The following is a 27,145-nucleotide window of genomic DNA, read 5'->3' as shown; positions in this document are numbered from 1 at the left end:
TCTCGAAAGACTTAAGGAGATCTTGGAGATCTTTATTGTTGGAAAGATCTAAGCCTCTATGTCGAAAGACCGAAGCCAACATGCTCCTGTAGCCCTTAATCGTGGGAGCTGAAAGGGAGCGAACCTTTCTCAGATGTAAAAGAAAATCTGCGATTTGGGCTACAGAGGTACTGGACGAGGACACAGATGCTGACTTGCACCAGTCTCGAAAGACTTCCCACTTCGACTGGTATACTCTAATGGTAGAAGCTCTCCTAGCTCTTGCAATCGCACTGACTGCCTCCTTCGAAAAAACCTCTAGCTCTTGAGAGTCTTTCGATAGTGTGAAGGAAGTCAGACGAAGAGCGGGGAGGCTTTGATGGACATTCTTTACGTGGGGCTGACGTAACAGATCTACCCTTAGAGGAAGACTTCTTGGAAAGTCTACCAGCCATTGAAGTACCTCGGTGAACCACTCTCTCGCGGGCCAGAGGGTAGCAACCAACGTCAACCTTGTCCCTCCGTGAGAGGCGAACTTCTGCAGTACCTTGTTGACTATCTTGAATGGTGGGAATGCATATAAGTCCATAAAAGACCAATCCAGTAGAAACGTGTCTATGTAGATTGCTTCTGTATCTAGGACTGGAGAGCAAAAGATTGGTAACCTTTTGGTCAACGAGGAGGTAAAGAGGTCTATGGTTGGTTGACCCCAAGAAGCCCAAAGACTCTTGCCCACGTCCTTGTGGAGGGTCCATTCCGTGGGTATCACCTGACCCCTCCGACTGAGACAGTCTGCCAAGACGTTCAAGTCCCCCTGGATGAATCTCGTCAACAGGGAGATGCCTCGAATTCTAGACCATAAGAGAAGGTCCCTTGCGATCTCGAGCAGCGTGAAGGAGTGTGTGCCTCCTTGCTTGGAGATGTACGCCAAAGTTGTGGTGTTGTCTGAGTTGACCTCTACCACTTAGTTTCGAAGACGCTTCCTAATATCATCAAGGCCAAGTGGACTGCTAATAGCTCCTTGCCGTTGATGTGCATGCTCTTCTGACTTGAGGTCCACAGACCCGCGCATTCCCGACCGTCCAGGGTCGCACCCAACCCAAACCCGACGCGTCTAAGGACAACACGTGGTTTGGGTTCTTGACTGCTAGGGATAGTCCCTCTCTCAGACTGATATTGCTGTCCCACCATTTCAGGCATGCCTTTATTGGTTCGGAGACTGGGAATGATACCGTCTCTAATGTCTTGTCCTAGTTCCAGTGAGAGGCTAGATGGAACCGGAGAGGCAGAAGGGGTAGTCTCCCTAGTGAGACAAACTGCTCCAGGGATGAGAGAGTCCCTACGAGACTGTTCCAACTCCTGACTGAATAAACGTTTTCTTTACAGCATTAGTTGGACTTCGAGCAGGGCTTGACTGCGAATCTCCATCCCCAAAAATAGAATAATCTGGGATGGGATCAGTTGGGACTTTTAGGTTGACCACAAGTCCCAACTCCCTGGCCAGACTCAACGTCCAATGTAGATCCTGCAGACAGCGAAGGCTGGACGATGCTCTGAGAAGCCAGTCGTCCAAGTACAGGGAGGCTCGGATCCCCGATAGCTCTAAACTGGTACCCCACATTCCTGTAAACAAACCTCAGAAACGGTTGGGAATCCGGGTGTATAGGAATGTGGAAGTATGCCTCCTGAAGGTCGAGAGAGACCATCCAGTCGCCTTCCATAAATGCTGTCAAGACAGCCTGGTAGACTTCATCGTGAAGTTTGTCTTGACAATGAACACATTGAGCGCACTTGCCTCTTACGTACTCCTGCAGTGAACATGGCTGCCAAATCATGGAGCCATCCCTGAGGGACTTGTTCCTGCAGAGAACGTGGCTGTCAGATCATTGGAGCCATCCCTGAAAGCCTTGTTTATGCATGACATAATTGTACAGCAAAACTTCAAAGGCTCGAAAACAGCTGTGAAGTTGACCTGTAAAATCTTGGAGCGTCTCATGGCCAGGCGCCAGGGAGAGTCTATGAGGTTTGAGAAGTCTATCTGGGCAGAGGCAGGAACTCCCAAGCCGAGAACTTCTCTCGTGTCATATCAGACTCTCGCTCTATAAGCCAGTTTAAAAGAAGGGAAAGCAAAGGCTGTATCCCCCAAACTCCTCCTGGTGATAAACCAGTCGCCTAGCAAACGTAAAGCTCTCTAGGAGAGCGAGAGAGCACTAGCTTATAAAACTGCTTCGAAGTAGCTAGGCCTAGTGTAAGCTCTGACGTTTAGGCGAACGAGGAGCAGCAGTTACAAAAAGATCCGGACAAAGATCCTTAAAAATCAGCATGATTTATTTAAAGTCCATAGAGGGCTAAGCAGCTTTAGGCTCCTTTCCGTCTGACAGAGTCCTCAAGGTAATATCAGTAGGAGGGGGAACAGCAACTTCCTCATCTGAAGGAACCTTGTCCGATAATAGCTGAGTCTCAAGCAAGGGAGAGACCTACCGTGGTGGCAATGCTTTACAAGCAGAGTCCACACGCACTGGTGCATTAGTAGCGGACCAGGACGCAACGTCATGTAACTGCTTGACAGTCTGTGAACTGTCAACAACAACAGGTGCGTGAGGACGCACAGCGTCCACTCGAGACTGCTTTGACCGCCTAGACTGAGCAGTCAAAACAACTCTAGAATGTGGAGGTTGACGCTCAGCGTCAAAACAAGTCAACTCCGATTGTTAGCGAACGTCCTGAACGTCAACAGGAGCATCAGCAAGTGGCCTAACGTCCAAATGTGGCTGAAAATCCACACGAGACCGCATCGAGTGTGGTTCTAAACAACCTGACTGACGTGACTTAGCTACGCCAACGTCAACAGGACGCACAAAGGAACGTTAGGGTGGCTGAAAGCCAGGATCTCGATGAGATAAACGGCTAGGCTCAACGGACTTATCGGCAGAATAGTCTTCCATAAGGGAGGCAAGCTTATTCTGCATGTCTTGCCGTACAACCCATTTAGGATCAACGGAAATGGTTGCGGTAAGAGACGAGGGTAACGTCTGTGACCGCAAAACCTTGCCAACAAAAAGACTCTCGGAGTCTGTGTTACGCTTTTGTTAGGCGGCGAGCAGTCTTCCGATGACTGCATAGGGTCAGAGCTGTCCTAATGGCTACAACCAGGACGCTGGACCTGTCCTGAAAGGACTGACTTTCGCTTAAGGGCCTCGAAACCTTGTTTCAGGTTTCTTATGCGAAAAGCCTTCGGATGACGAGGAGAAAATCGTCTCTCTCGCCTTATGGTAGGGGTGATCTTGGTAAGATACACCCGATACCATAGAGGGAACGTCTGTTCGCTGATCAAGGCCTCTCGAACCCATAAGTCGTACGACATTACTTCTCCCCTGGGCTTGGGAGCTTGCAAGAGGTCCCGGACTAGGCGAACGACAGGCACGAACAGACGAACCCTCGGTCGCAACACTGATAACACTTTGCGTAATATCACTTTATCACTACGATTTTCTGTTTTGCACTTATTTCACTGAAATCGAAACTTTTACTGATTTCTACCTGAAGCACGCAATTCTACCCTCATCAAAAGGTAGTAATTGCGAAATCAGTCGTATAATGCAAGCACATTAATACCAGCAAAAAAACAGTAAACATATTTTAAGATAAAAAAATCAGTGGCTGGGGAAGAGACTAAACACTAGTTCATTCAAAACTACGTTTTCAATCTCTCACCGTACATTGCCTGGGGACGAGAATAAAAAACTAAAAACGCTTTATCCTTTCTCCCCGTACAGAGACTAGGGACGAGAGTAACTCGAGAACAACGTTACCCGCTTGAACGGAACGTTTTCTCTCCTCTCTCTCCCTCCGTCTCTATCTCTCTCTTTCTTGATTTCGCACCTAAGAGAAGAGCCCACTTACGTTTCGTCAAAAAAACATGTTATTTGACCAAAGGAAAAAACTGAAAGGTTTTTCAATTAAAAAGTTCCTTAAAAATAGAATTTAAAACATTTAAGCTTTGAAAGAAGAATGAACAAAACGTCAGAATCGATTTACTCTTTCTGCAAACTGAAACCGTGATACTCTCTCTCTATCGTAACGATAGAGCGCAAACTGCGTAGCATAAATAAACTAAACGTTAGTTCATCTTTGAAACAGTACGAAGACTATTCAAAAAAAATCTTTCATAAAATATCTATTAAAAAATATTCATTTAATAAGTTTTAAATCATTAGCTCTTTAAAAGCTATTTACGATTGAAAGGGCTCAACGTTGTTTAACTTCGGTTTCCAAGTAAGGACCGCCTACTCTCAGGAAAGGTCGCATATAAACAAATCATTAAAATTTATTTTTATGTTTATTATAAATGGAAAGTTAATCGAAGAGGCCTAATAAAGGCGGTGAGATATAAAATATATAGAGGAAAATCTATAATTAATTTATAACGTGATAAGATAATTGCTAAAAGCCTAAACACACTTCCGTCTAAGGGAAGGGTCGGCCATTTAAAAGTCAAAGAAAGTCCATACTCTCTTTGTCATCAAAAATTAAATCTATCCAAAAACGAGTTCAAGATTTAAGATGAAGATAAAACACCTGCACTGCGAAAGCTCAAACCAAAAAGAAGTACTTCACCAAATATGTTGAGAAAACTCCAGGTTCTACAGCGAGTATTGATACGTCTTGTCGTCAACGTCGACAGAGAAGAATTGAAGGTTTTGTTTACATACAAGAGTGGTATCTGGCCGACAGTTGGCGCTGGTGGGCACACCCGCAACCTTCATAGCGATCACTCGCGAGTTTTTTTAGTATGTTTTCTGTCGAGCCGCAGAGTTGCAGCTATTATATATTCACCGGCTAAGTTAAATATTTAAAATTGGATCATTAGAAAAAAAAAAATGGCAGACATGGCGGACGGTCCCCTTAAGCTATGGCGATCAGTAGGAGAAACAGAATTTAACCCATGTATAAAGCCTTGGTTGAGTCCCTTGTTAGGCTGGAGGAACGTAGAAAGTAAAGGTCCCCTTTTTTGTTTTGTTTCATTTGTTGATGTCGGCTATCCCCCAAAATTGGGGGAAGTGCCTTGGTATAAGTATGTATGTATAAAGCCTTGGACAGGAATCTTACCCTCAAGACTGTTTTCTCCTTGGCTTAGCTTCAGCCAAGAAAGTAAGTGAACTACATGGGCTATCTCATTTAATGTCACATTTCAGAGGGTGGAAAGAATGAACTATCTTTTGTTCTCAAGTTTGTGGCCAAAACACAAAATCTGGTCGAGAATGACATCAAATTTGACTCTTTCACGATACTGTCTCTCAAGGAGGTAACTGATGACCCGGATAACCTTTTACTCTGTCCCATAAGAGCAGTCCATAAATACTTGAAAAGAACAGCCTCTCTTGAATCTAAGATTTCTTATTTGATTGTGAGCACAGGTCACTCCAAAAGGGTACCCAGAACACAATTTCCTTTTGGCTGAGGAAAACTATTACAAGAGCATATAGATCTTCAGGGGAAGTGTCGCCAGGGACACCCCCTTAGAGCACATGATTTCCGTGGTCTGGCTGTAACCCTAAAATTCCACAAGAACTGCTCAGTAGCCCAAGTTCTTGGAGCCAGTGTCTGGAAGAAACAAAACACTTTAGGCCCTATTGTGGCAGCTCAACAATAGTCTAACCTGAAAACTCTTAGAGGACACCTTACTGTTTTTATCAAAGGCATCAGTTATACTCTGTATTATTAGTGTAAGAAATGTGGGCAAGTCTGGGTGTGATTACAAATGGACCTGACGCTCTAGCTTGGAAAAAACCCTAATGTGCAAGTAAGATTATCTTAACATGCTTTTTCAGTTATAATTGCATACAATCATACCTCTTTTCACAAGTCTGCTCAAGAAATTTTCATGCTGCGAAAAAAGATGCGAAAACTTTTCTGACTCGCATTGCAAAAAATGTTTCGTGAAAAAAAAAGAAAAAGTTGCAAGCCAGGCCGAGAATAAAAGTCACCCGTTAAAAATATGAGCCCAATTGAAGAAAATGGGTTGCTTACATATAGTAAGGGTAACCAAAATAGTAGAGTACATATAGTACTGTATATTTTGTATGTGTACAGTATTGTACTGTATGTGTTGTTTTATTTACAATTTATTATTGCATTATCTTCAAATAACTACTTAATTTACAAGTATCAACAGTTAGTTTACGTATATTGAAGGGTTGAAATGTATTTGGCTGTTCAGTATTTCATTGTCGTTATACTGTAGCTTTATTATAAAATTAAATGGTTTTTGGGGGGTTGGGATTTACATGTAAAATGTGACTTATAGCACAAAATTTTCACGAAACGAAAGCCACTCTAGAACGAATTAATTTTATGTTGAGGCATTACTGTATATTTGATATACATTAATCTGACAAATTTCATATGGCTTCACTTTTGTCTAAGACTGAACCTAGAGGGTTGGACACTACAGCCGTGCCTCTTTATGAGCTGGCTAAATAGTCCCTGACTAATCAACTTCTGATTTTTACTCATTTACACGTAATTGTAAATGTCAGAGAGAGTGAATACCTATTAAGCAGAGACCTATCCCAACTCCTAATGAAGACTCTCATTTTAATGACTTTGTATCCGCATAGGAATAAACTACAAACTTTAAAAACAATATGTATATTTCCTAGCTATACAAACCCGAATCATTTAATTAAAGGTCCCACCTCAACCGTCCCACAAGACTTTCATCGAAGAGTGACGTAAGCCATTTAGCAGCGTATAACGCTGCCATGCAGTGAACCTAATATGATGCAAACAAACCCTTTTTCTTTTTTTATTATCTGGTCATAGAAAATGAGACTAGGAGTAACCCACTGAAATGAATCAGGTCTGTAAAGCTAGGAAGAATAAAAATTGTTTTTACAGTTGTAGTATTCCCAGCTTTGCTGTTATCGCTCTCCTATGTAAAGGACAATGGTTTGTATTTATTTTTTAACTAGTGCTACAATTTTCTAGAAATTTTCTTTTAAATTTAACACTCAAAATTAAATTATGTTCAATCAAAGTCTATATGAATACAATAAAATCTGTATATATTTTGGAACATTAAATAGGAAATTTAAATCTAGCATTAAGCAACAACATCCATACATATAGTCAGTTTCAGGTTACAGGATATTGCTTATAAATACAAAGGTAACACAAAAAGTGTAATAAAATAATGACCTACTGAAATTGAATTTCATATAAAAAAAAAGAAATATACTGTAATGTCTTTTTTATGTGTCAGGACACCCTGCAAAATTATGACATATGCATATTGGTCCCTGAACTTGTGATACACTGCAAAATTTAGCTGCACAGTCTTGACTTACGAATACAATGTTATATTCACAATGTAAACAAAAGCATCACTACCTTCAAAGAGATTTATCTAAATACTGTATACAATTTAAAATAACATGGTACATTTAGCTAGAAAATTATGCTAGGTAGTTTATAATATTGTAAATTATACAGTATTGTACAAATTTTTCTTCTATTCTCAAAGGGAACATTTTGTAGTGAAGTTTAAATTCTATAAATTACAAGTAACATTCAAATTAATTTTTCAGTCCCGTTAACATTATTAATTTTGTTTACCAACACACTAACCTCAAAGGAAAGTTTATTTTTTTTTTATTTTTTAGGGCTCACCCATAACTAAAGGATTGATTAAAGCCCTCTATTCAGTAATTTTGTAAGACATTTTTGTATCATGGATGCTTGCCTTCAATAATCTTTGTTTTCTCAATTACACCCTCAACTTGAAATGATGACTTTGCTTTCTTACATAAAGAGCAACACATACACAATATCCCATAATTACAGAGTATCTAACTCGAATCTTTACTGTTACAGTATTACAGTGTTATCTACTGCATATGTTCCTTAGTGTTTCCTAATATTTTCTGTTTCCAAATCTAACACTGAATCACACTAAATGATTAGCAGCATAATGAGGTAAGCACAGGATCAGCATACTAATAGACATGCCAAAGGGAAAAATAGTTATTCAATTATAGAAATATAATGTTCACCAAAATGAACATGTATGAACACTTAAGGAAAACACTGAAGTAATTTACAGCAAGGGAGCATGAAGTTTATATATATTTTTTGCAAAGACAACAGATTCAAGCACATAGCACAAATTCACAAAGACAGTACTTTTAGTTTTTGGCACCCACAAAATTAAAACAAAACTGTCCTGTTGCAATTCCATATGAATAACCAGAAATGTTTCTGTTGGTTCAGTTTGATATATGGCTTCAAAATAAGAGGTATCGACTAAGGAAAAACCTAGTTTTGGGGAGGTGCAGTGTGTTCCCAAGGACTTAGCTGTAAAGACTTAATCAGGGAGTCCAATACAACATATACACCAAAGAAATATTGTCTTCCCTGCCCTCCGACCAGTGCATCAACAGGGGAAAATGGGTAAAAGTTCTGGGTCCCTCAGCAAAGGTGCTATGATGATCCTCTAGCTCCTTCTCTAAGAATTTCCTCTCATCAGGGTGAGTGGGTTGATTTTCTGGTTGTTGCATAAGATTTTTCATAACTGACCATCCTTTACATTCAGATCTCCCTGGACAATTCTATCCCGTTCGTAATACTGGGCAGGCAATTAATTCTTATAGCCAGGCCTTCTCCATCATGAGGCTCAATACTACACAGTATTCTAGAAGTTTTATTCCAGCTGTTATCAAGTTGTGGAATGATCTTCCTAATCAGGTAGTTGAATCAGTAGAACTTCAAAAGTTCAAAGTTGGAGCAAATTTTTTATGTTGACCAGGCTGACACGAGTTTTTATAGTTTATATATGACATATCTGTTTTGACGTTGTTACGGTTTTAGAATGATTTATTGTTAAATTGTTCTCATCATTTATTCATTTCCTTGTTTCCTTTCCTCACTGGGCTATTTTTCCCTATTGGAGCCCTTGGGGCTTATAGCATCTTGCTTTTCCAACTAGGGTTGTAGCTTGGCTAGTAATAATAATAATAATAATACATACATACATAAATATACCAAGGCACTTCCCCCAATTTTGGGGGGTAGCCGACATCAACAAATGAAACAAAACAAAAAGGGGACCTCTACTCTCTACGTTCCTCCCAGCCTGACAATAATAATAATAATAATATATGTAGGCATGAATTGGTCACTTACTTGATTATAAGTAACTTGACCCTTGTAGTAATCAAATCTACCTTTTTTTTCCCGCAGCTAACTTAAAAAAGGGATTTTGGGAGGATGAACCTCGTTTTAGGGAGGTGCTGTAGTTCCCAAAGCTAACCACCTCCCTAGACTCATGAAGAGAAGACACACATTGGATTCAAAAGATGGTTGCCTGACAGGACACAAATGACTGAAAAGCATTGTTTTTAGCATTAATAATTGTTTTTAGTGAGTGACATGTCATTAGTTAGCAGAGAAATTCAACATGGGAGGTGTTCAACAGACTCCGAATCTGTGAGACTTCCATATAAACACAGCCAGCTGAGCCTTGCATGTTGATACACTGGCCCTAGAGCCAGGAAGACTATATTTCTTTGATATATCATGTACTGGAGTACCTGTTCCAGCCTATACAGGAATGTCCTTTGGGGACCTCACAGGAGCTAATCCAAAAATAATGTTTAAAAATGTACTCACTGAAATTCTTTGTAAAATTTAAGTTTTGTAATCTTAATAAAATTCTAATGACCATAGTCTGGATAAATGTTACACAAGAAAAAAAGGAAACAAAAATTCCTAGGCAATCAAAAATCTGTTCATAGAAATGGGACGGCTTGTTTTTATCATAACTAAAAGACTTAGTTACAATATGCATCTCTTCATAGCATAACCTTCACAAAATTTGTGCAACAGTAAACTTATATAAAAATATAAATGCAACCTGCATGACCAGATGGAGAGGTTTTCTTGAACGGGTTTGCATAACCTATGTACTTTGTGTGGGGCTCATAGCTCAATTTGACCAACTGTAGAAAAATAAACATACATAACTAACTAGTATATAACTCATTACAGTGTTTTTGTCAGTCATGATCTAAATGAAAGAGCATTCTAGCAACACTGTATACATTTACACTAAAAAACAACTTGATACTGAAGTTCATTATCCCTTGACACAACACTTGAGAGACAGAATTTATGTTTGAGCACTCCAACTTTTTCTGATGGGATCAATTTGTTTATATACCGGTAATAGCATTTCAAGTATTACAAGCCATTGTCAATAATAAAATACTATATGAATAACTACTCTACCAAATACAGTGCTGTATTTACAATATTTACTCCTGAAGCATTCCACATCATGAAATACAAGTATCTTGCTAGCACAGTTGTGCAATCAAATACTATACTTGTCCTAAAACCTCTGGATCACCCTAGCTGACTTGGCAAATGAATGCTAGGTCACAGTATTCCATGAGAGTGCTTTGTCACTTAACTATGCCATTAGTGAAGATGCCCATGTTATCATTGATGAATAATGGCATTCATCAACATTATATTTATTCTGGCTATACCATATCACATACATAACTTATATCTATAAATCTTCGGAATACTTATATATACAATTTCTTTTTTGTGCTATTCACTTTATATGTTTTCAGAGAAGATTAGAAGTAAAAGTTCTTAATATGTAATAAATGCAAGGCAAGCAAGTTCCACATTGATTAAGAAAAAAAGTAAGCTTGCTTATTTTATGCAAAAAAGAAAAAAAAAAAAGCATTAATATAGTCAATGGCAGTTACTCTCTAGGAATGCTGTTCCATACAAGAGCCATCTTATAAAAAAAACTAAAATGACAGAAACTTGAATGTCTCAGTAATTTCTAACTTGGATTCTTAGACAGCCAACTAATTTAAGACTCGGATATTGCAACTTTCAGTTAAATAAAATATAAAGTGATACAAATTTTTAGTCAACTAGTTTAAGACTCGGACATTGCAACTCTCAGTTAAATAAGATGTAAGGTGATACAAGTTTCATAAATTTTAAAATTGTCTTGGATATCATCCAAATACAAAACAACTTGAATATGATAAAAAAAAAAAAGAGTATTGTACGCAAAAGCTACAAAGATAGCTAAAGAAAATAAATTTACCTTTTAGACTAAGGTATAGGATCTCACTTTCATAGACAATATTAAATTTTCCACTACTTTGATTTATCTTTAAAAATCTACAGCTATAACAAAACTGTAGTATCTTATGAATTTTGCTTTGAAGGAAAAGGTGCTCAAGATTTCTGCTTTTTCTTCTTTTAATATACAGTACTGTATATCACTAGAAAGTTTTGGAATGTACGCAACCTACTAAAACACCAGCCAATTGCGCACAAAAATATCTTAAATGATACATTTACATCAGGTACATATCAAAATTAATCTTATCAAATATACAAAATTCAATAATTCGTAGTGAAACTAATAAATTTTCCTTTTTCACTTTAAAATATCAAATAAATTTTAATAAAAAGGTGGTTCATTTAATCCAATCCAGCTAAGCAAATGCAGATGACTAGCCATACAGTCTGCATCTGAATCAGGAGGAGGAGACACTTGGCGCTACTTTGACTTTCTCTCTTTTCAAGTTACATAGATTCTACATTATCTAAAATTATAACCACATGTATATTTTATAACCTTGTAAGACAGGAGTACTTTGTACAAAAACTCTTTAATAAATAAATAGAGTGCCCACCTTACTCAAGAGCAGAAAGGTTCGAGATGCTTTACTTTAAAATGATACATAAAAACATTTTTCTTTTTCTATAAATGGCAAACAAGAACATTTGTTTTAGGTCATTGAAGAGGTCACATGTGCTTGAGAATGATTTTCCTCATAACTGGGTAATAAGTGACTTGAAATGTATACTTGATAAAATGCTGTATAAATAAATACATTTTCTAAACCTCAATAACCATTATAATTTTAAATCACAAACATTAATTTTACTGTGTCCAAGGTCTATAGGCAATTTTGGTTCTTAAAATAGTGTACTGTACAGCATAAGAAACATAAACTTCTGGATAGAAGTCTGGTGTAATCTATTACAGTTACTGTACAGTACCTCCTAGTCATTTAAACAAGCCTATTGTATAATTTCTAAAAAAAATTCCAAGGTCAATTAGCTTTCCTTACATGAAGCACTCTCAACATGACTTGGCTAGACTAATGAACCGGTCATATACTGTATTCCTAAAGTCCGAAATAAATTGGATTAATTTCTACTGCACTGGAATTACTGATGTTATGGAACTTTAGTACCAAACAATTAAACATATGGCCCCTCGATGTTAAATGTAGCCACGCTTTAGAACAGTTTGTAAGACAGTTCTGCCCTTTGTTACAGACAACGCACTGCTCAAAAGTTTGAACATACAGTATACTATTACATACAATTATAATCAACGCATTCAATAGCATATATACAGTACTATAGTCATAGTGGTATATATTCCAAAAACTGAAATACCATGTAATTTTACAATCACAAACAATATTTGAAAACTGTTAAGTACAGCAGGTTCACATATTTCAGAGTCAATGTTTCTCAAGTAACTACATATGATGGTTCATAGACATTGACAACACATGTACTATATCAGCTGCCACATTTTATTCTTATTTTCCACATCTTCCAGTACTGAATTACAGATATGATCAAGCATTGCAACACTGTCTGACCTGCTCCAAAATTTAAAAAATATGCCGAGACTTTAAAGAATACTTGAATAGAGAGTCTGTAAAGAAACTATTACACTGACCAATATATTAAAATTATGTATTTCATGTGAGGTAGCCTTTCTACTCTGCATTTTCTTGTCAAGTGGCTCTTGGGGGCACAGAAGGATGTGGAACAGTAGTAGAGGAAGGGAAAGCTGTAGTAGCACCAGCTATTGATGTAGGAAAACCCATAGATGAGGAAGGGAAGGTTGGAGAAGTTGGAGTTGTTGGAGATATAGTAGTAGATTTTTTCTTTTCTTTCACAGCCGGAGGAACGTTTTCATAGATCTGCTTCGGAAGTTCGTCAGGAGGTCTAAAAACAAATAATTCTGTTAAAAACATAAATGTAATATTTTCTTAGGATATAGTAGCTACTATTTGAGCAACCATTTAAATTTGGTAGTGCAATCAGATAAGTATACCAACAAAATCTTAATAACCTTGAATAAAGTTTCTTAATTAAAATTATTCTACAAGTTCACTCAAGATTTTATGAAAATATAGTTTTGAGAAGCTTCATTTTTTTCACTTCAAGAGACTATTCCATAAACATGGCATTAAATGTGTGCTTATACAACACATTATTTAAAATACAAACAATGAAATGCATATAAATAATGGTATCCTCCATACTCATTTAATTCAGCACATAAAATTTTCATGCACTAAAGTACAATATTATATTGGATAATAATGAATTATATTGTTCATTAGTTGATTAACTCCCTTTTATTTGAGAATGAATAGCTACTTTCACTGAATTGAATCATGAAAGAGTATTACAAATCATAATACAGTACTCATTAAATTCTACCTCATTATTTATCCCATCCCATGTATTGGACAAGTTCAGTACATTAGGCTGGTATCTTCAATGTTTTCTAGCCCTGTTCACTAGATTTAGCTAAAATTACGATTGGATAGATTAGATTTATTAATTTCAGCAAGAAGACCAAGTTATTATATGGCATTTTTTTATACTGTAATGATTATTTTCCCTACATTTGTTCTTGATAGGATATCATGAAGGAATTGAGGACAAAACCTACACTAAATATCAAAAATTTTAAGTAATTTTTATTTTTCCTAACATACTTACCAAGAACTACTTTCTTAGGAGTTACCTGTAATCTCCTCTCTACCGACCAGAGTTTTGTGTAGTATACCCTATACCCGTTTTCTATGGAGGGCTAACCCGAGAGTGAGAGAACGTGCCCCGAGGGTAGCCTTTGAGCTAGGTCGAGGTCCGCTTGGGTCAAGTGAGTCAGTAAGTTCCTGGGATGTTGCAAAAAGTCCCTGCAAGGGCAGAAAGGCACTCGGGGAAGAAAGGGAGAGCCATTACCCGAAAGTAGTTCTTGGTAAGTATGTTAGGAAAAATAAAAATTACTTAAAATTTTTTATTTGTTCCAACACGAATACTTACCTCGAACTACTTTCTTAGGAGACTTACACTTTAGGAGGTGGGAGTGACTTCCTGACCTTCAGACCCAGCAAGCGGACGCCAAGAAGCCTACATATGAACTATGTTCTAAAACAAAAACAAACTGGGAAAACGGACGGTAGGGTAAACTACACAAAGAGCTCACGTTAGTGTCTAAGTACTCACCCTTTGAAAAATTCTTCTGATGCTGAGTCCAGTAATACAGTTGCAGAGACATGTTCTTCAATGGTTACATAAGTGTGGTTATCTCCGATAGGGATAGGAAACGGGGATTAGGGTGAAAAGGAACGAACCTGTGTCTCCTGGTTTTGCTATCCATGATTGTGCCTGGGGCTTCACCGTTAAATCACTTGGAGCGCGGAGATGACTGTCTCAATGGAGAACCCGTCTAAGGACCTTCTTGAGTATAATCCTTGAGGTAATGGGCAGTACAGGTTGACTGGTTCGACCAGGTGCCCGCTCGAAGGATCTGGCCCACTGCCATGTTCTTCTCAAAGGCTAAGGAAGTGCTCAGTCCTCTGATGTCATGGGGCTTGGGAGTACCTGGCAAGGCTAGTCCCTCCTCCTTGTAGGCCCTGGCAATAACTTGTCTCAACCAAAAGGATATGGTATTCTTCGATACCTGCTTCTTTGTAACACTTGTGGAGACGAAAAGGCTCTTGATGCCTGGCCGGAGATGTGCAGTCCTCTCAAGGTATTTTCTAATGGCACGGACAGGGCATAACCTCAAATCCTCAGGATTCCCAGTCCTAGGAATAGCTGGCAGAGAGAACCCCTCGAATTTAGGATCCCAGACTGCTGGGTTCTGGGTTTTCGCCACGAACGAAGGGACAAACTTGAAAGAGATCTCTTTCCACCCCTTCGAATGAGAGACGTCATAAGACAGCCCATGGATCTCACCTACCCTTTTCGCAGAGGCCAAGGCCAACAAAAAGACTGTCTTGAGAGTGAGATCCCTGTCTACAATATCCTTCATTGGTTCGAACGGGGGGCTACTTAACATCTTCAGGACCCTAGCTAAGTCCCACTGAGGCACCCTAACATTTTGAGGGGGGCAGGACTGTTCAAAACTCCTGACAAGCATAGAGATGTGTCTAGAGGAGCCCAGGTCGATGCCCTTCAGAAGGAAGACTTGACCCAAGGCTGCTCGTACTCCTTTTATAGCTGGGATTGACCTCCCTATCTCGTCCCTGAGATATACTAGAAAGTCTGCGATATCTGGGACCGAGGCTTTGAGGGGTTTTATGCGCTTCGAAGCGCACCACTTCGTGAAAGAGGCCCACTTCGCTTGGTAGACCGCTGCCGACGACCTTCTCAGGTATCGCGACATCCTCTTAGCCGTTCCTGACGAATATCCTTCCTTCTTCAGGAGTCGCTCGATAGTCTCCAGGCGTGAAGGCGTAGAGACTGTGGGTTGTCGTGGAACCTGAGAAAGTGTGGCTGTTGTAGAAGATCTGACCTGTCGGGGAGTGGCCACGGAGGATGGCTCGTCAGGTCTTTTAGGTCTGCGAACCACTCTCTCTCCGGCCACCAGGGCGCTACCAAAGTCATCCTTAAGTTCCGGGCAGCCCTTACTCTGTTGAGCACTTGCCTGATCAACGTGAAGGGGGGAAAAGCGTACACGTCTAGGTTGTCCCACTTGTGCTGAAAGGCATCCTCCAAGGCTGCCTTTGGGTCTGGGACAGAAGAACAATACACGGGAAGTTGCGCGTTCAGCTTGGTTGCAAAGAGGTCCATCACCGGGGAACCCCACCGTTGAATGATGAGCCTGGCTACTTCTGGGAGGAGGGACCATTCTGTTCCTACTATCTGACCCATCCTGCTGAGACCGTCGGCTAGGACGTTCTTTTTCCCGGGGATGAACCTTGCCAATAACACTATCTGGTTCGCTTCCGCCCAATCTAGGATCTCTAGGGCGAGATCGCACAACTCCCTTGATTTTAAGCCTCCCTGATTCTTTATGTACGCTACCACTGTGGCGTTGTCGCACATCAACGCCACAGTGTTTCCCCTTAGTAGAACGATGAAGTGCAGGCAAGCTTTCTGGACTGCCTTCAACTCTAGGACATTGATGTGTAGGCCTTTCTCCCCGTCCATCCAGGTTCCTCTCACCGTCCCGTTGAGGAGATGGGCTCCCCATCCCTGGTTGGAGGCGTCTGTGAATAGGAGCAACTCGGGAGGTTCGGTCGCGAAGGGCATCCCCTTGAGCGAGTTCGACCGGCAATGCCACCATTCCAGGGAGGGTATTGTGTTTGGTAGGACTGGAATTAATTTCTGGGGAGAGTCCAGTTGGTTCCAGAAGCTCTTCAGGTTCCATTGGACGGCCCTGAGTCTGAGTCTCCCCTGGGGAACCAGTTTCTCCAACGACACCAGATGACCTATTAGCCTTTGCCAGTCCTTCGCCCTCCTGGGTTGCCCCGACAGGAAAGGAAGAAGGATCTTCATAAGATTGCTTATCCTCTCCTCTGACGGAAAAGCTTTCACTAGTAGGGAATCCAGTGTCATCCCCAAATAGGTCATTCTGGTGGAGGGAGATAGGTTCGATTTTTCTGGGTTGATCATGATACCCAGACCCTTGCAAAACTGGAGAAGTTTTATACCCTGCTCCTTCAAAACGTCCTCCGAGGAGAAAAGAAGCAACCAGTCGTCCAGGTACCGGATGAGGCGAATGCCCCGCTCGTGAGCTCACACCGAGACTGTCGTGAAGACTCTCGTGAATACCTGGGGAGCTGTCGACAACCCGAAGCAGAGGGTCTTGAATTGCAGGATCTGGGTACCCCATTTCACCCGGAGAAACTTCCGACTTGAGGGATGGACCGGGATTTGGAAGTATGCGTCTTTGAAGTCTATGGTCATCATGTAGTCTTTCTCCCTCAAGGACAGCAAGACTGACTTCGGAGTGTCCATTTTGAAATCTGTCTTTCGCACAAACTTGTTGAGAGCTGACAGGTCTATCACCGGTCTCTACCCCCCCCGTCGCCTTTTCTACCAGGAACAGGCGGCTGTAGAAACCTGGCCCTGGGTGCAGGATCTCCTCCATGGCGCCCTTTTCCAACATCGTGGACACCTCTTCTTGAAGAGCCGTCCTCTTCAACGGGTCCTTGGGTGCCAACCACTCCGACAGGCTGGCCGGAATTAAAGGCGGGGTTCTGTCAAGAACGGTAACCTGTACCCCTCCTTCAGTACAGATACTGTCCAGGGCTCTGCTCCGTGAGCCTTCCATGCTTGCCAATGTAGTCTGAGGCATCCCCCAACCTGAGGCTTGGGCAGGAGTAGGGGGCCTCCCACTCTACCTCCTCCTGGAGGAGCGGCCTGAACGGCCTCTCCTGGAGGCAGAATACCCTGTTCTAAATGAGGCCGACGCTGCTGGAGCTCCTCTACGGGGGGGGCTGAGGCGCTGAAGCCCACAAAGAAGAAGGGGCTTCTCTCCTCGTCAGGTTAGGCGGGGCCTGAGAAGTAGAGGGACCGTCTGAGGCTGACCTCTTGTAGGGGGGCCTCCTTACCGGTTGAGGCCTGGGAGCGTTCACTTCTTTTCTTTTAGCCACCTTTTCCATGATCTCCTCTAGCTCTTTCAAGGGGAACAAGGAGTCACCCCACACAGGAAGGCTCCTCGTGGCCCTCGCCTCCCTGTCTGGGACCTTCCGGGAAAGTTTCGCCAGAATAGTGTCCCTTTTGCGAAGAACCCAATTCGCTGACAGGGCAAGGGACTGATACGTGAGGAACTTCAGGGTCTTGCCCCCGGAGATGATAAGCTCCCTCAGGAGGCTTTGCTGTTCCTGGTCCGTCAAGTCATATGTGGCTTGAACACCTACCAGTGTGGAAGCCCATCAGTCCAACCAAGAGGAGACGTGAACTAAGTCTTTCGACATCTCCTCCATCATCGCAGCCTCCGACTGCGAAAAACAAATCGGGGCCGAAGAGGCTTTGTCCTCCGAGGCACCCTGTCCCAGAACGTCGAGGGCAGGCTCCACCTTGCAGGCTCCCGGACATTGTCCTTCTGGCACATAAACCCTACTCTGTGTCTTGAGCCCTAGGAGCAACTTCGAAGAGCTCTGCGTTTTGGGAGCTTCGGCATTGCCTGCCACAACTCTATCGACATGAGCTCGTCCCAGGACGAGATCTCGGGCCACAGGTAGGGCCAGGGAGGTTTTCTGTTGGACGGGAGCCTGCATCAAGCGGGTCAGGCTGGACCTCCTGTAGTCCTCATCGGTTGTAACCGGTTCTTCAATTCTATGATGCCTTCGAATCAGGCCTATAACCTTCCGATAGGCCGAGTCCTCGGTCGGGGAACCTTCTCTACCGTCAGCAGAACCTTCGGCCTGATCCCGAGGAGCCGGGTTACCGGGCACTCCCACCGGGCGCTTCGGTTCTGGAACAACAGGCACTCCCCTGCGGTGGTACTGGTCTTCCCCGGCGGAAACCTCGGCACCAGGTTCGGGGGTCAGAACTGGCATCGCCGTGCCATGGACTACCGTTCGTGCATTCTCTCTGGGGGACGAGGACGCGGATCCCGTGGGCTGACCCGACGGAGGGAACCGTTCCTTAAAGTCCGAGGGCCGAACCAGCTGTGCTGATTCGGCCAGGCTGCTCGTAAGGAAGCACGGTTCCCCCCGCTGGGCGGGGTGAACCGGAAGCTTCGCGGCCTTACGCCTGCCTGAAGCGGCCTTCTCGCATTTCTCCCTGCGAGGGTCTTATCTTCGTCTGGAGGATGGCCTTCGTGGCGAGAAATCCCTGGATTGCCGGTCCGGGGAACGCTGCAATTCAGACTTACGGGGAACGAAGACCCAATCACCATCGGGGGACCTACTCCTCCTGTGTTTCCTCCGTGGAGAGCGGGACCGTATCCTGCTGAACCTCGAACGGGATCTTGAGCGTGAACGCCTGCTCCTGGACCACTCCCTCCGGCGCCGATGTCTCCTCCTGGTTTCTTCTTCTGAAGAGAACGAAGCCCCACCATCCGAAGAGCCCGACGAAACTGTACCACCCGCACGACGGGCAGAAGCGGGGGCTACGGAGGGCTTCGCGACTCGCTGCGTACCAGAGGTAGAGGGTTGCAGGAAGGTTTCTGGAACCGCCATCAGAGGAGCTGGAAAAGAGGGTTGACGCCCTACACTAGGGAACCAGGTATCCAGGCCCTCTTCCATCCGCATTGGGGACCTACCTGGCGTTTTAGGGAGCTTCCACCCGAAGGACTCACTTACCGTGGAGTCTAACTTACCCTGGGCGTCGCCAGCTGCCAAAGAACCTGAAACACAGGCCCACGAAGCGGGCGAAGAAACAGGCACAACATTACTACACCATAAGGGGTCGTCGGAGGAAACGTGGCCCCCAAGCACAAGGGCAGAGTCTCCAGAACCCCCCGACACAGCACTACCAGGCCCCCCACTAGCCTGAGAAGTCCCAGCAACCCCCACTTCACACACATTAGACTCCTGGGGAAGAACCCTCGGCTCTTTCCCCGCAACGGACTTACCTCGTCCCCTACTCTGGGTAGGGGAAGTCGAGACAGAAGCCCCGTCGGACCGTCCACTGGGTGACGGTAGCGGCGAAGAGATGCTAGATTTCCTGGGCGAACATTTCGACGACTTCTTCTTCTTAGTGCTGTATCGCACCCACTGTATCTCACTCCAACTAACACACTCAATGCACGTATCCGATGGCGAGCACTGGAACGAAGGGAATCAAAGGGATACACTTGGGAAGCACAAGGAAGGATAGTGAACACGCAAGAACACAAGGGATAAGCACAAAGCTACCATGTGGTAACCACGCGGGACACACGAGGCGGACACAAAGGGTCGAGAGAGACGAGAGCGACGTGAGAGTATGGTATCACGTCGCAACCAGAGAACTTACTGGCTCACGAACCCAAGCGGACCTCGACCTAGCTCAAAGGCTACCCTCGGAGCACGTTCTCTCACTCCCGGGTTAGCCCTCCATAGAAAACGGGTATAGGGTATACTACACAAAACTCTGGTCGGTAGAGAGGAGATTACAGGTAACTCCTAAGAAAGTAGTTCGAGGTAAGTATTCGTGTTGGAACAAATGAGAATTGAAGAATCAGAGGAAATGTTTTGGATTTAATGAAATTTAATTCTAAATATGACCCTCTTAAAAACACATTCAAATAAAGATACAGTAAGTGACAAGATAACAATGTTCTATTTATTTCTTCAGATTCAAAATGAGTTTATTAGCATTTTTCGAGAACTTGTGACAGATATGGTTGATTAAATTAAACTTGCAATATACTTCCCAATAATCTTCGACAGTACCCTAGATTTATTTTACAGAGACCAAACCAATCAAGTGCTTCGCTATATTTCAATTGAAGGATCATGTGCGAATTTGGTGGAATCTTTCATCAGTTTTATGGACACAGAAGGAGAGACGTTAAAGTGCACTTCAAATATTTTGGAAAATGATATTAGTAATTGTAAGGGAAAGGCTTATGATTATGCTGCTGTGATATCTGGAAAGCATAATAAGTGTTCAGAAGGATGTCAATCCAAAAGCCAAATTTGTTCTGTGAGTGAACCGTTCTCTTAATTAAGCCGGAGCCTATACAGATAGTGTTATTGCATATTGTCACGCTTTTTTGAGCTGTGGAACGACTGCTTACATTCTTTCCCTCTTCTACTCATCGATGGGTTGTGCTAATAAAGTCACCAGTTCATGTTAAGAGAGTGAGTGAAACAAGATACGAGTGCAAAAGGACAAGCAATAGCTGTTGTGGACAAAATACTTGGATGAAATCGCTGATGTACTTGAGCAGGTTGTGGGAATAGAAGGGAACATTGCGACAAGATCGGAGACGGCCCTGAATCTTTGTATAGTACAATCATTTTCTTTTCCATGTTTTCTGAGGAACAGTTCTCAAGAAAATCAATGACACACGAGAGTACTTGTAGAGCTAAACTTGGATATTCTCCACGGTAAAATGAAGGTGAGGACTTTGGCACTGAGAGAATGTAGTGTTAGAAAGTAGAAAAAGCTTGGCGGGGAAAAAGGAAATAACATTGGACTGAACGTTGAAAGGAAAATGAAGATTATATGGCACCATCAAAAGTGTCCCCTTTTTAAGGGTTTTTAAGGGAAGACAATTTTTTTTTCAGTTTTCTAAAGAAAAAATTGGAAAGGGCCTCAAGAACTAAAGTTTATTACTCTGCATCAATTCCATCTCCTGAATGTAGATCTGGGGTTGCTGAATCTCTTAATAGAGATCTAGCTAAAATTAGTGCATGGTGCAAATTATAGGCCATGAAATTGTACCTTCACAAAACTCAAAGTATGATTGTAAGTAGGTTAAGGACAGTTGCTCCTCAACATCTGGAACTTAGCATTGATAATGTTTCTTTAACTCTGTATGACTTAAAATTTTAGGTGTGATTTTCGACAGGTCTGTGTCTTCTTCAATTACACAAAAAAATTGGCTTATTGAGAAAGTCCTAAGATTTTCAGTGATCAATTGACTGATTGACTTGAGGTTTTCTGGCATCCTGACATCTAAGGTCACTGACGCCAGTTTCAGTGATCAATCTATTTTGAAGTGTTCTAATTAAGTCAGTCTACCTTGTTTCGAGTATTATTCTCCTGTCTGGTCTTCAGCTGCTAATTCTCATCTTTACTTGTTAGACAGAAACTTAAGAGTCTATTTGATTTCTTATTTCTAATCTCTCACAGTCACAAATTCTTTAATTACTAGATTGCTACAATCGTAGTCACTCTTAGTCAACGAGACTGTCAACCAGAAGACCCAGTTGGTAGTATGGATCCTACTATCTCCTCACTCGCTAAAGTAAGAGCTCGTAAACTTTCTTGATGGGTGAGCTAAGTTTCAAATAAACTCAACTGTTTGCATCATGTTTCACTTGGCAGAGTGATCTGTTCGCTTGCAAACTCAGCCACTAGTTCATCATGGGTTAACTCTAGCATGGTAAATGTAAATGGTAGTAGAGTATATCTACTGGGGAAAAGATTTATTTGTGCACATGCGCAGCATCTACGCATTCACTCCAGTTGTAAACAAACAGGGAAATCAGCTAATTTTCTATCAGTTCAACCTGCAATTCAGGAAGATGAAGAGAATGAAGTACAGATGAAATATCCTAATAAGTGGAAGGTTAGTTTAAAAGAATCTTATTCTTCCAAATACTGTAGAAAAAGTTGCTAATTCCAAGACTTTATATCCCTTGGTTCTCAACTTCAATGGTGGACAGAATCCATATGTTGATGTGTCTGATTCAGAAAAGATTAGCAATTCCAGTTCCTGTTTTGTCCTTAAGCCTTCTATACGACTCCTAATCTTATCTTAGATTTCAATTTGATTTCCAGTCTTAACCCCCTAATCAATACACCTCAAAAAAAAAATATGACGAATTTGGAGATAATTTGTATTTTCTTAACTTTACAAACCTAAGTCCTTTACAAAGGAAATTCGATATCAGCAAAGCTGGATGATAGAGCAACAGGTGGCCAGTAAACCAGCCGGGCCCCTACTTGTTCACTGTGCACTCACTTTGATTTCAGCCAGGACTTTTTTGGGGGTAGGTGATGGTAAGGAAAGTGTGAATAAAGGACTCGAGTTTCTATAGTTAGGAAAATAAATATTATCCCCAAATTTGTCATTTGTTTTGGTACATATACATATCTTCATCCTTTACATGGAAGACTCATCCTTATGGGGGAGCAAGTCCCTATTCCAACTGGTAGGACTGGGTACTTCATCGTGGACTACCTGAACTCGGACCATCGTAAATGTGCGGAATTAAGTTACTCTTACGCCTCAAGAAACAGTGGTTTCTTATAAATACACACACACACACACACACACATAATATATATATATATATATATATATATATATATATATATATATATATATATATATACATATACATATATATATATATTATACTGTATATATTTTTGGGCTCGGCCATGTCATCCTGATGGAAGTTCCCTCGGGCAACTTTTTACTGTACAAGAGGAAGGCCAAGCTTTGGGAGAATGGATGAAGTAAAGAAAGCTCTGGGTGATAGGAGTATAGATGTAAGAGAAGCAAGAGAGCATGCTAGAAACAGGAATGAATGATGAGTGATTGTGTCACAATTCCGGTAGGCCCTGCTACTTCCTCCAGTCGCCTTGGATGACTGCAGAGGTAGCTGCAGTAGTGGTTTCAGCATTATGAAGCTTCATCTGTGGCAGATAACGGGGGAGGGAGGGCTGTGGCACCCTAGCAGTACCAGCCAAACTCAGTTGAGTCCCTTGTCTGGCTAGGAGGAAGGTAGAGAGGAAAGGTCCTATTTTTTCATTTGTTTGATGTCAGCTACCCCCCAAAATTGGGGGAAAGTGCCTTGGTAAATGTATGTATGTATATATAAACCAATTGCGACAACTAAGACTGCCCTGTTTAAGCGTCAACGGTCTTTTTTCTTGGTGACAAAAAATAACAGTTAGGGTGTGGTTTGGCACTCACATAAATTCCATTACAGGTCAGCGTTGATATAAGCATCACTAACTACTCTCATGATTAGTTCTTGAGGAACTATCAGGTCAAACGACCAATAACGATCAGGCATAGTGAGATGGACCCTTGAGTAAGAAGACTCAAGGGCAGGCAGTCTTGAGTGTGAATCAAGGGATCAGGTGCCAAACGTGAGCTGGACCGAGTACTATTTTCTGAGGATTTTTCTTTGTAATGTAACGTAATCATTAATAAAGACTCCCTTGCAACTCAAGAGAATATAGTCTGTATAAAACGATCCCCTCGGGTATTATTTGTGCATGAAATTCTCCTCTATTCATGTTTGTTCCAACAAGGAGTACTTACCTTGAACTACTTTCTTAGAAGGATCTGAGATCTCCTCATTAACCGACCCGGGGTCAGCGCGTGATGCTGCACTGCTAGGTCTGAGTCGTCAGTAAGCATCTGGTCGCGGCGTAGATATCTTCTCGCCGCTCTCTCTCACTTATCCAGTCTGATCCGCCTTGTGTACCACGTGTTCCATTGTGTTCCTCATCCCTTATACACCACGTGTTCCCTTTGTGTTCATTATCCTTTTCCCTTGTGTTGCTTGCGTGTCCATGTTACCCTTATCATGGAATCCCAGCGTCGTTGTCCCGGGCCTAAAGCTGGTAAGTCTTGCGGGGCCTGGCCGTCCAGGCCGGATGTCGACCCGCACACGCTGTGCGCCTCGTGTAGGGGAAATAAGTGCTCCCCTTCTTCCACGTGCCCGGAGTGCGAGTCCTGGCCAGAACTTCAGTGGACCTTGTTCGCCACTAAGAAGAAAAAGGCGCCCGAACGTTCTCCCAAGAAGGCGGGCCTTACTTCGCCTTTGACTTCGCCCTCAGCGCCTTCGGAGAGAGGTTCTCCTTCACCTTCCCCTACCCAGAGTAGGGGACGAGGTAAGTCTGTTGCAGGGAAACGGCCTATTGCCGTTCCCCATGAGTCTGCTCTCGGGGATTCTGTTGATGTGGGGTCTTCACAGACGAGTGGGGGGTCTGCTAGTGTGGCGGAAGTATGTGTCGTGGACGAGGTCCTGGTGCCCGCAGGACCTGTCTCCAGTGAAGACCCGTTGTGGGGAAGCCCGAAATAGCGCCTACCCCCCCATCGTGGCAGTGTTTTTCAGGTTCAGTGGGTTCCGGGGGCGGCCGGGACAAAGAAAGGCGGACCACGTGTTCGTCAGCCCCGACTCCATTGTTTGGACAGCACATAGGACGCCCTTCAGGTCCCCCATGCGGCAGGAAGAAGAGTTCGAGTGCTGGTTTGCCTCCCGAGCCGCTATTCGCACGCCCCCGGCGACACTTCCGTCGAATTTTATGCAGCCCGTGACCCCGGTATCTAGACCCCGGGCCCCTAGAAGAATTATAGAGGAAACGGAAGATTCCGACAGCTCCTCCTCCTCGTTTTCCTCCTCGGACAGCTCCTCGTCTTACAGCTCTTCCTCGTCTGAGGATTCCAGTGACCGGGATACCAGGAAGAAGCGGAAGAGATCCAGAAGAAGGAAGTCTAGCTCCTACGCAAGCCCTGCGAGGAAGAAGGCTAAGTCCTCGAGGAGAAGGAACAAAAAGAAGAGTTCGTCAAGTAGGAAGTTTGTGAAAGTGGCTTTTCCCCCTCGTGGGTTGAGCAGGACAGCTGCCGCTCCAGTGCCTGCCTCGGAGGCCACTGGAGCCACTCCCGCTACCTTGCCCAGTGTCTCTTCGGCTCCGCCCGCACGTCGGGTGCAGCCGTTGGCACACTTTCTCTTGCCCTTGCCCGGCAAGTCAACGGCTCTATCCGCTCTACGGCACCATCCGCGGATGAGGACCAGCAGCTCGGCCCCCAGCCACTTTGTCGCACCGGCGCCGTCCAAGTTACGGAACCCGCCGGTACTGCAACCTACAAGCAGCTCCATTCGGATTTCCCCGGGAGGGGGTAGACCCATGATGGCTACCCCCGCCCCAGCGGCTCCAACCGTGACGGAGACAGCCGCTCCATCATCCCGGCAAGAGGGGAGGGATACCTCCGCTCCCACGGATCCCTCCGTGTTCGACGATGCTACCGACACGGAGGTGCAAGTAGTTGAGGAGTTGCTAGACACCGGCGAGTGCTCCCCGGACGAGGTTTCGTCGTATAGGAAAGTCCTAGCCCTAATTCGCCAACACCATAGACTGAACGAACCACAGCCGTTTTCGGAGCAGGCTTGGCTGTCAGGTCTGGGCAGGATGGTTGACAACCCTGTCCAACAGAAGCCATCGCTGACCTTACCCTTAGCGCCCGACGTTGCCCTGGGAATGGAGGACGTCGACCGGTTTGTGGCGGGCCCTAAGAACTCCCTGAGAGCCCAAGGTTCCTTCAAGCTCCTACCGGGACTGAGGACTCAAAAGAAATTTTATGTGCCCGACAGTCGGCACTCAGGGCCCCGCACACTGGAGGAAGCCATCGCTACCCTGAACCAGGGCAACTCAGATGAGAGGAGCCTCACTGCCCCGGTGGTGTTCTCACAAGCAGAGGCTGCCATGATGGAGGACACCACGCAGGATATAGTCAATGTGACCTCATGGCTGGACTGGTGGGCGTGCACCCTAGCAGGGTTTCAGCTGGCGCACGACCTATCGGTTCCAGAGAACCAGGCCCTGCTGCAGGAACTGATCTGCTCAGGGGGGAAGGCTATGAAATTTCTAACCTTCCAGTCCCTGACCCAGATGGCAAACTGGGTCCTGAGGAGGAGGGACACAGTACTGAACAGACTGCCCTGGAGACTCCCCGAGCGGGAAGCTAAATTCTTGAGGAACGCACCGGTGTGGGGCGGAGACCGTGTTCCCCCTGCAGGCGGGTGGCGGAAACACTGGAAAGAGTGGGGAAGTTGAAGAGTTCGTCCGAGCCCAGGCAGCCGGCGGCAAGACGCCCCTCACACAGGAGACCGTCAGCGGGCGGGGCCTACCCGCCTACACCTCTGGCTAGACAGGAAGCCTCCTCCCCTTCCTGGCATCAATCCCCACGGCCCTCCTGCAGGAGTGGCGCCCCAGCCCAGGCCTCTTTTAGACCAAAATATTCAGGCTCAAGGAGAGGCCATTCTAACCGTCTCCCCAGAAGGAGATAGGGAGCGAGGCCCCCACACCTTCCCATGCCTCAGGTGGAGGGATGCCCTCAAACATTATTGGCAAACATGGTGAGACAATGGTGCGGACTCCTGGACGGTGACAGTCCTCAAGGAGGGATACAGGATTCCCTTCCTGTCGGATCCGCCCCCTCTAATACCCGTACATCGAGCAGAATGGCTGGCACCCAAGGACACTGAGATGAGAGCAGCCCTGCAAGGGGAAGTGGCAGCCATGTTGAGCAAGGGAGCCCTCCAACCCGTCCAGAAACCATCCCCAGGGTTCTACAGCAGGCTCTTCCAGGTGGAGAAAGCTACGGGAGGATGGAGGCCAGTCATCGACCTCTCGGCCCTGAACAAGTTTATCAAGAAGACTTCTTTCAAGG

The 27,145-nt window shown here is 43.9% G+C and overlaps 1 protein-coding gene across 7 annotated transcripts in view; it reads right to left on the bottom strand.

Annotated features, from left to right (window-relative positions):
• Positions 1-7,025: 7,025 nt before the first annotated feature.
• The window catches only part of LOC137616404 (tyrosine-protein phosphatase non-receptor type 11-like), a 284,273-nt gene continuing 264,153 nt past the window's right edge, over positions 7,026-27,145 (bottom strand). For all 7 annotated transcript variants that reach the window (XM_068346127.1, XM_068346125.1, XM_068346128.1 and 4 more), the window contains one exon: positions 7,026-13,050. In XM_068346127.1, the coding sequence (XP_068202228.1) occupies positions 12,837-13,050 (214 nt within the window). In that variant the 3' untranslated portion in view covers positions 7,026-12,836. The remainder of the gene's footprint in view (positions 13,051-27,145) is intronic.

Source organism: Palaemon carinicauda, chromosome 22 (genome assembly GCF_036898095.1).
Source record: "Palaemon carinicauda isolate YSFRI2023 chromosome 22, ASM3689809v2, whole genome shotgun sequence".
NCBI classification, from domain to species: domain Eukaryota; kingdom Metazoa; phylum Arthropoda; class Malacostraca; order Decapoda; family Palaemonidae; genus Palaemon; species Palaemon carinicauda.
The sequence above is the reverse complement of the archived record's forward strand: the minus strand, read 5'-3'. Positions and strand labels throughout refer to the sequence as shown.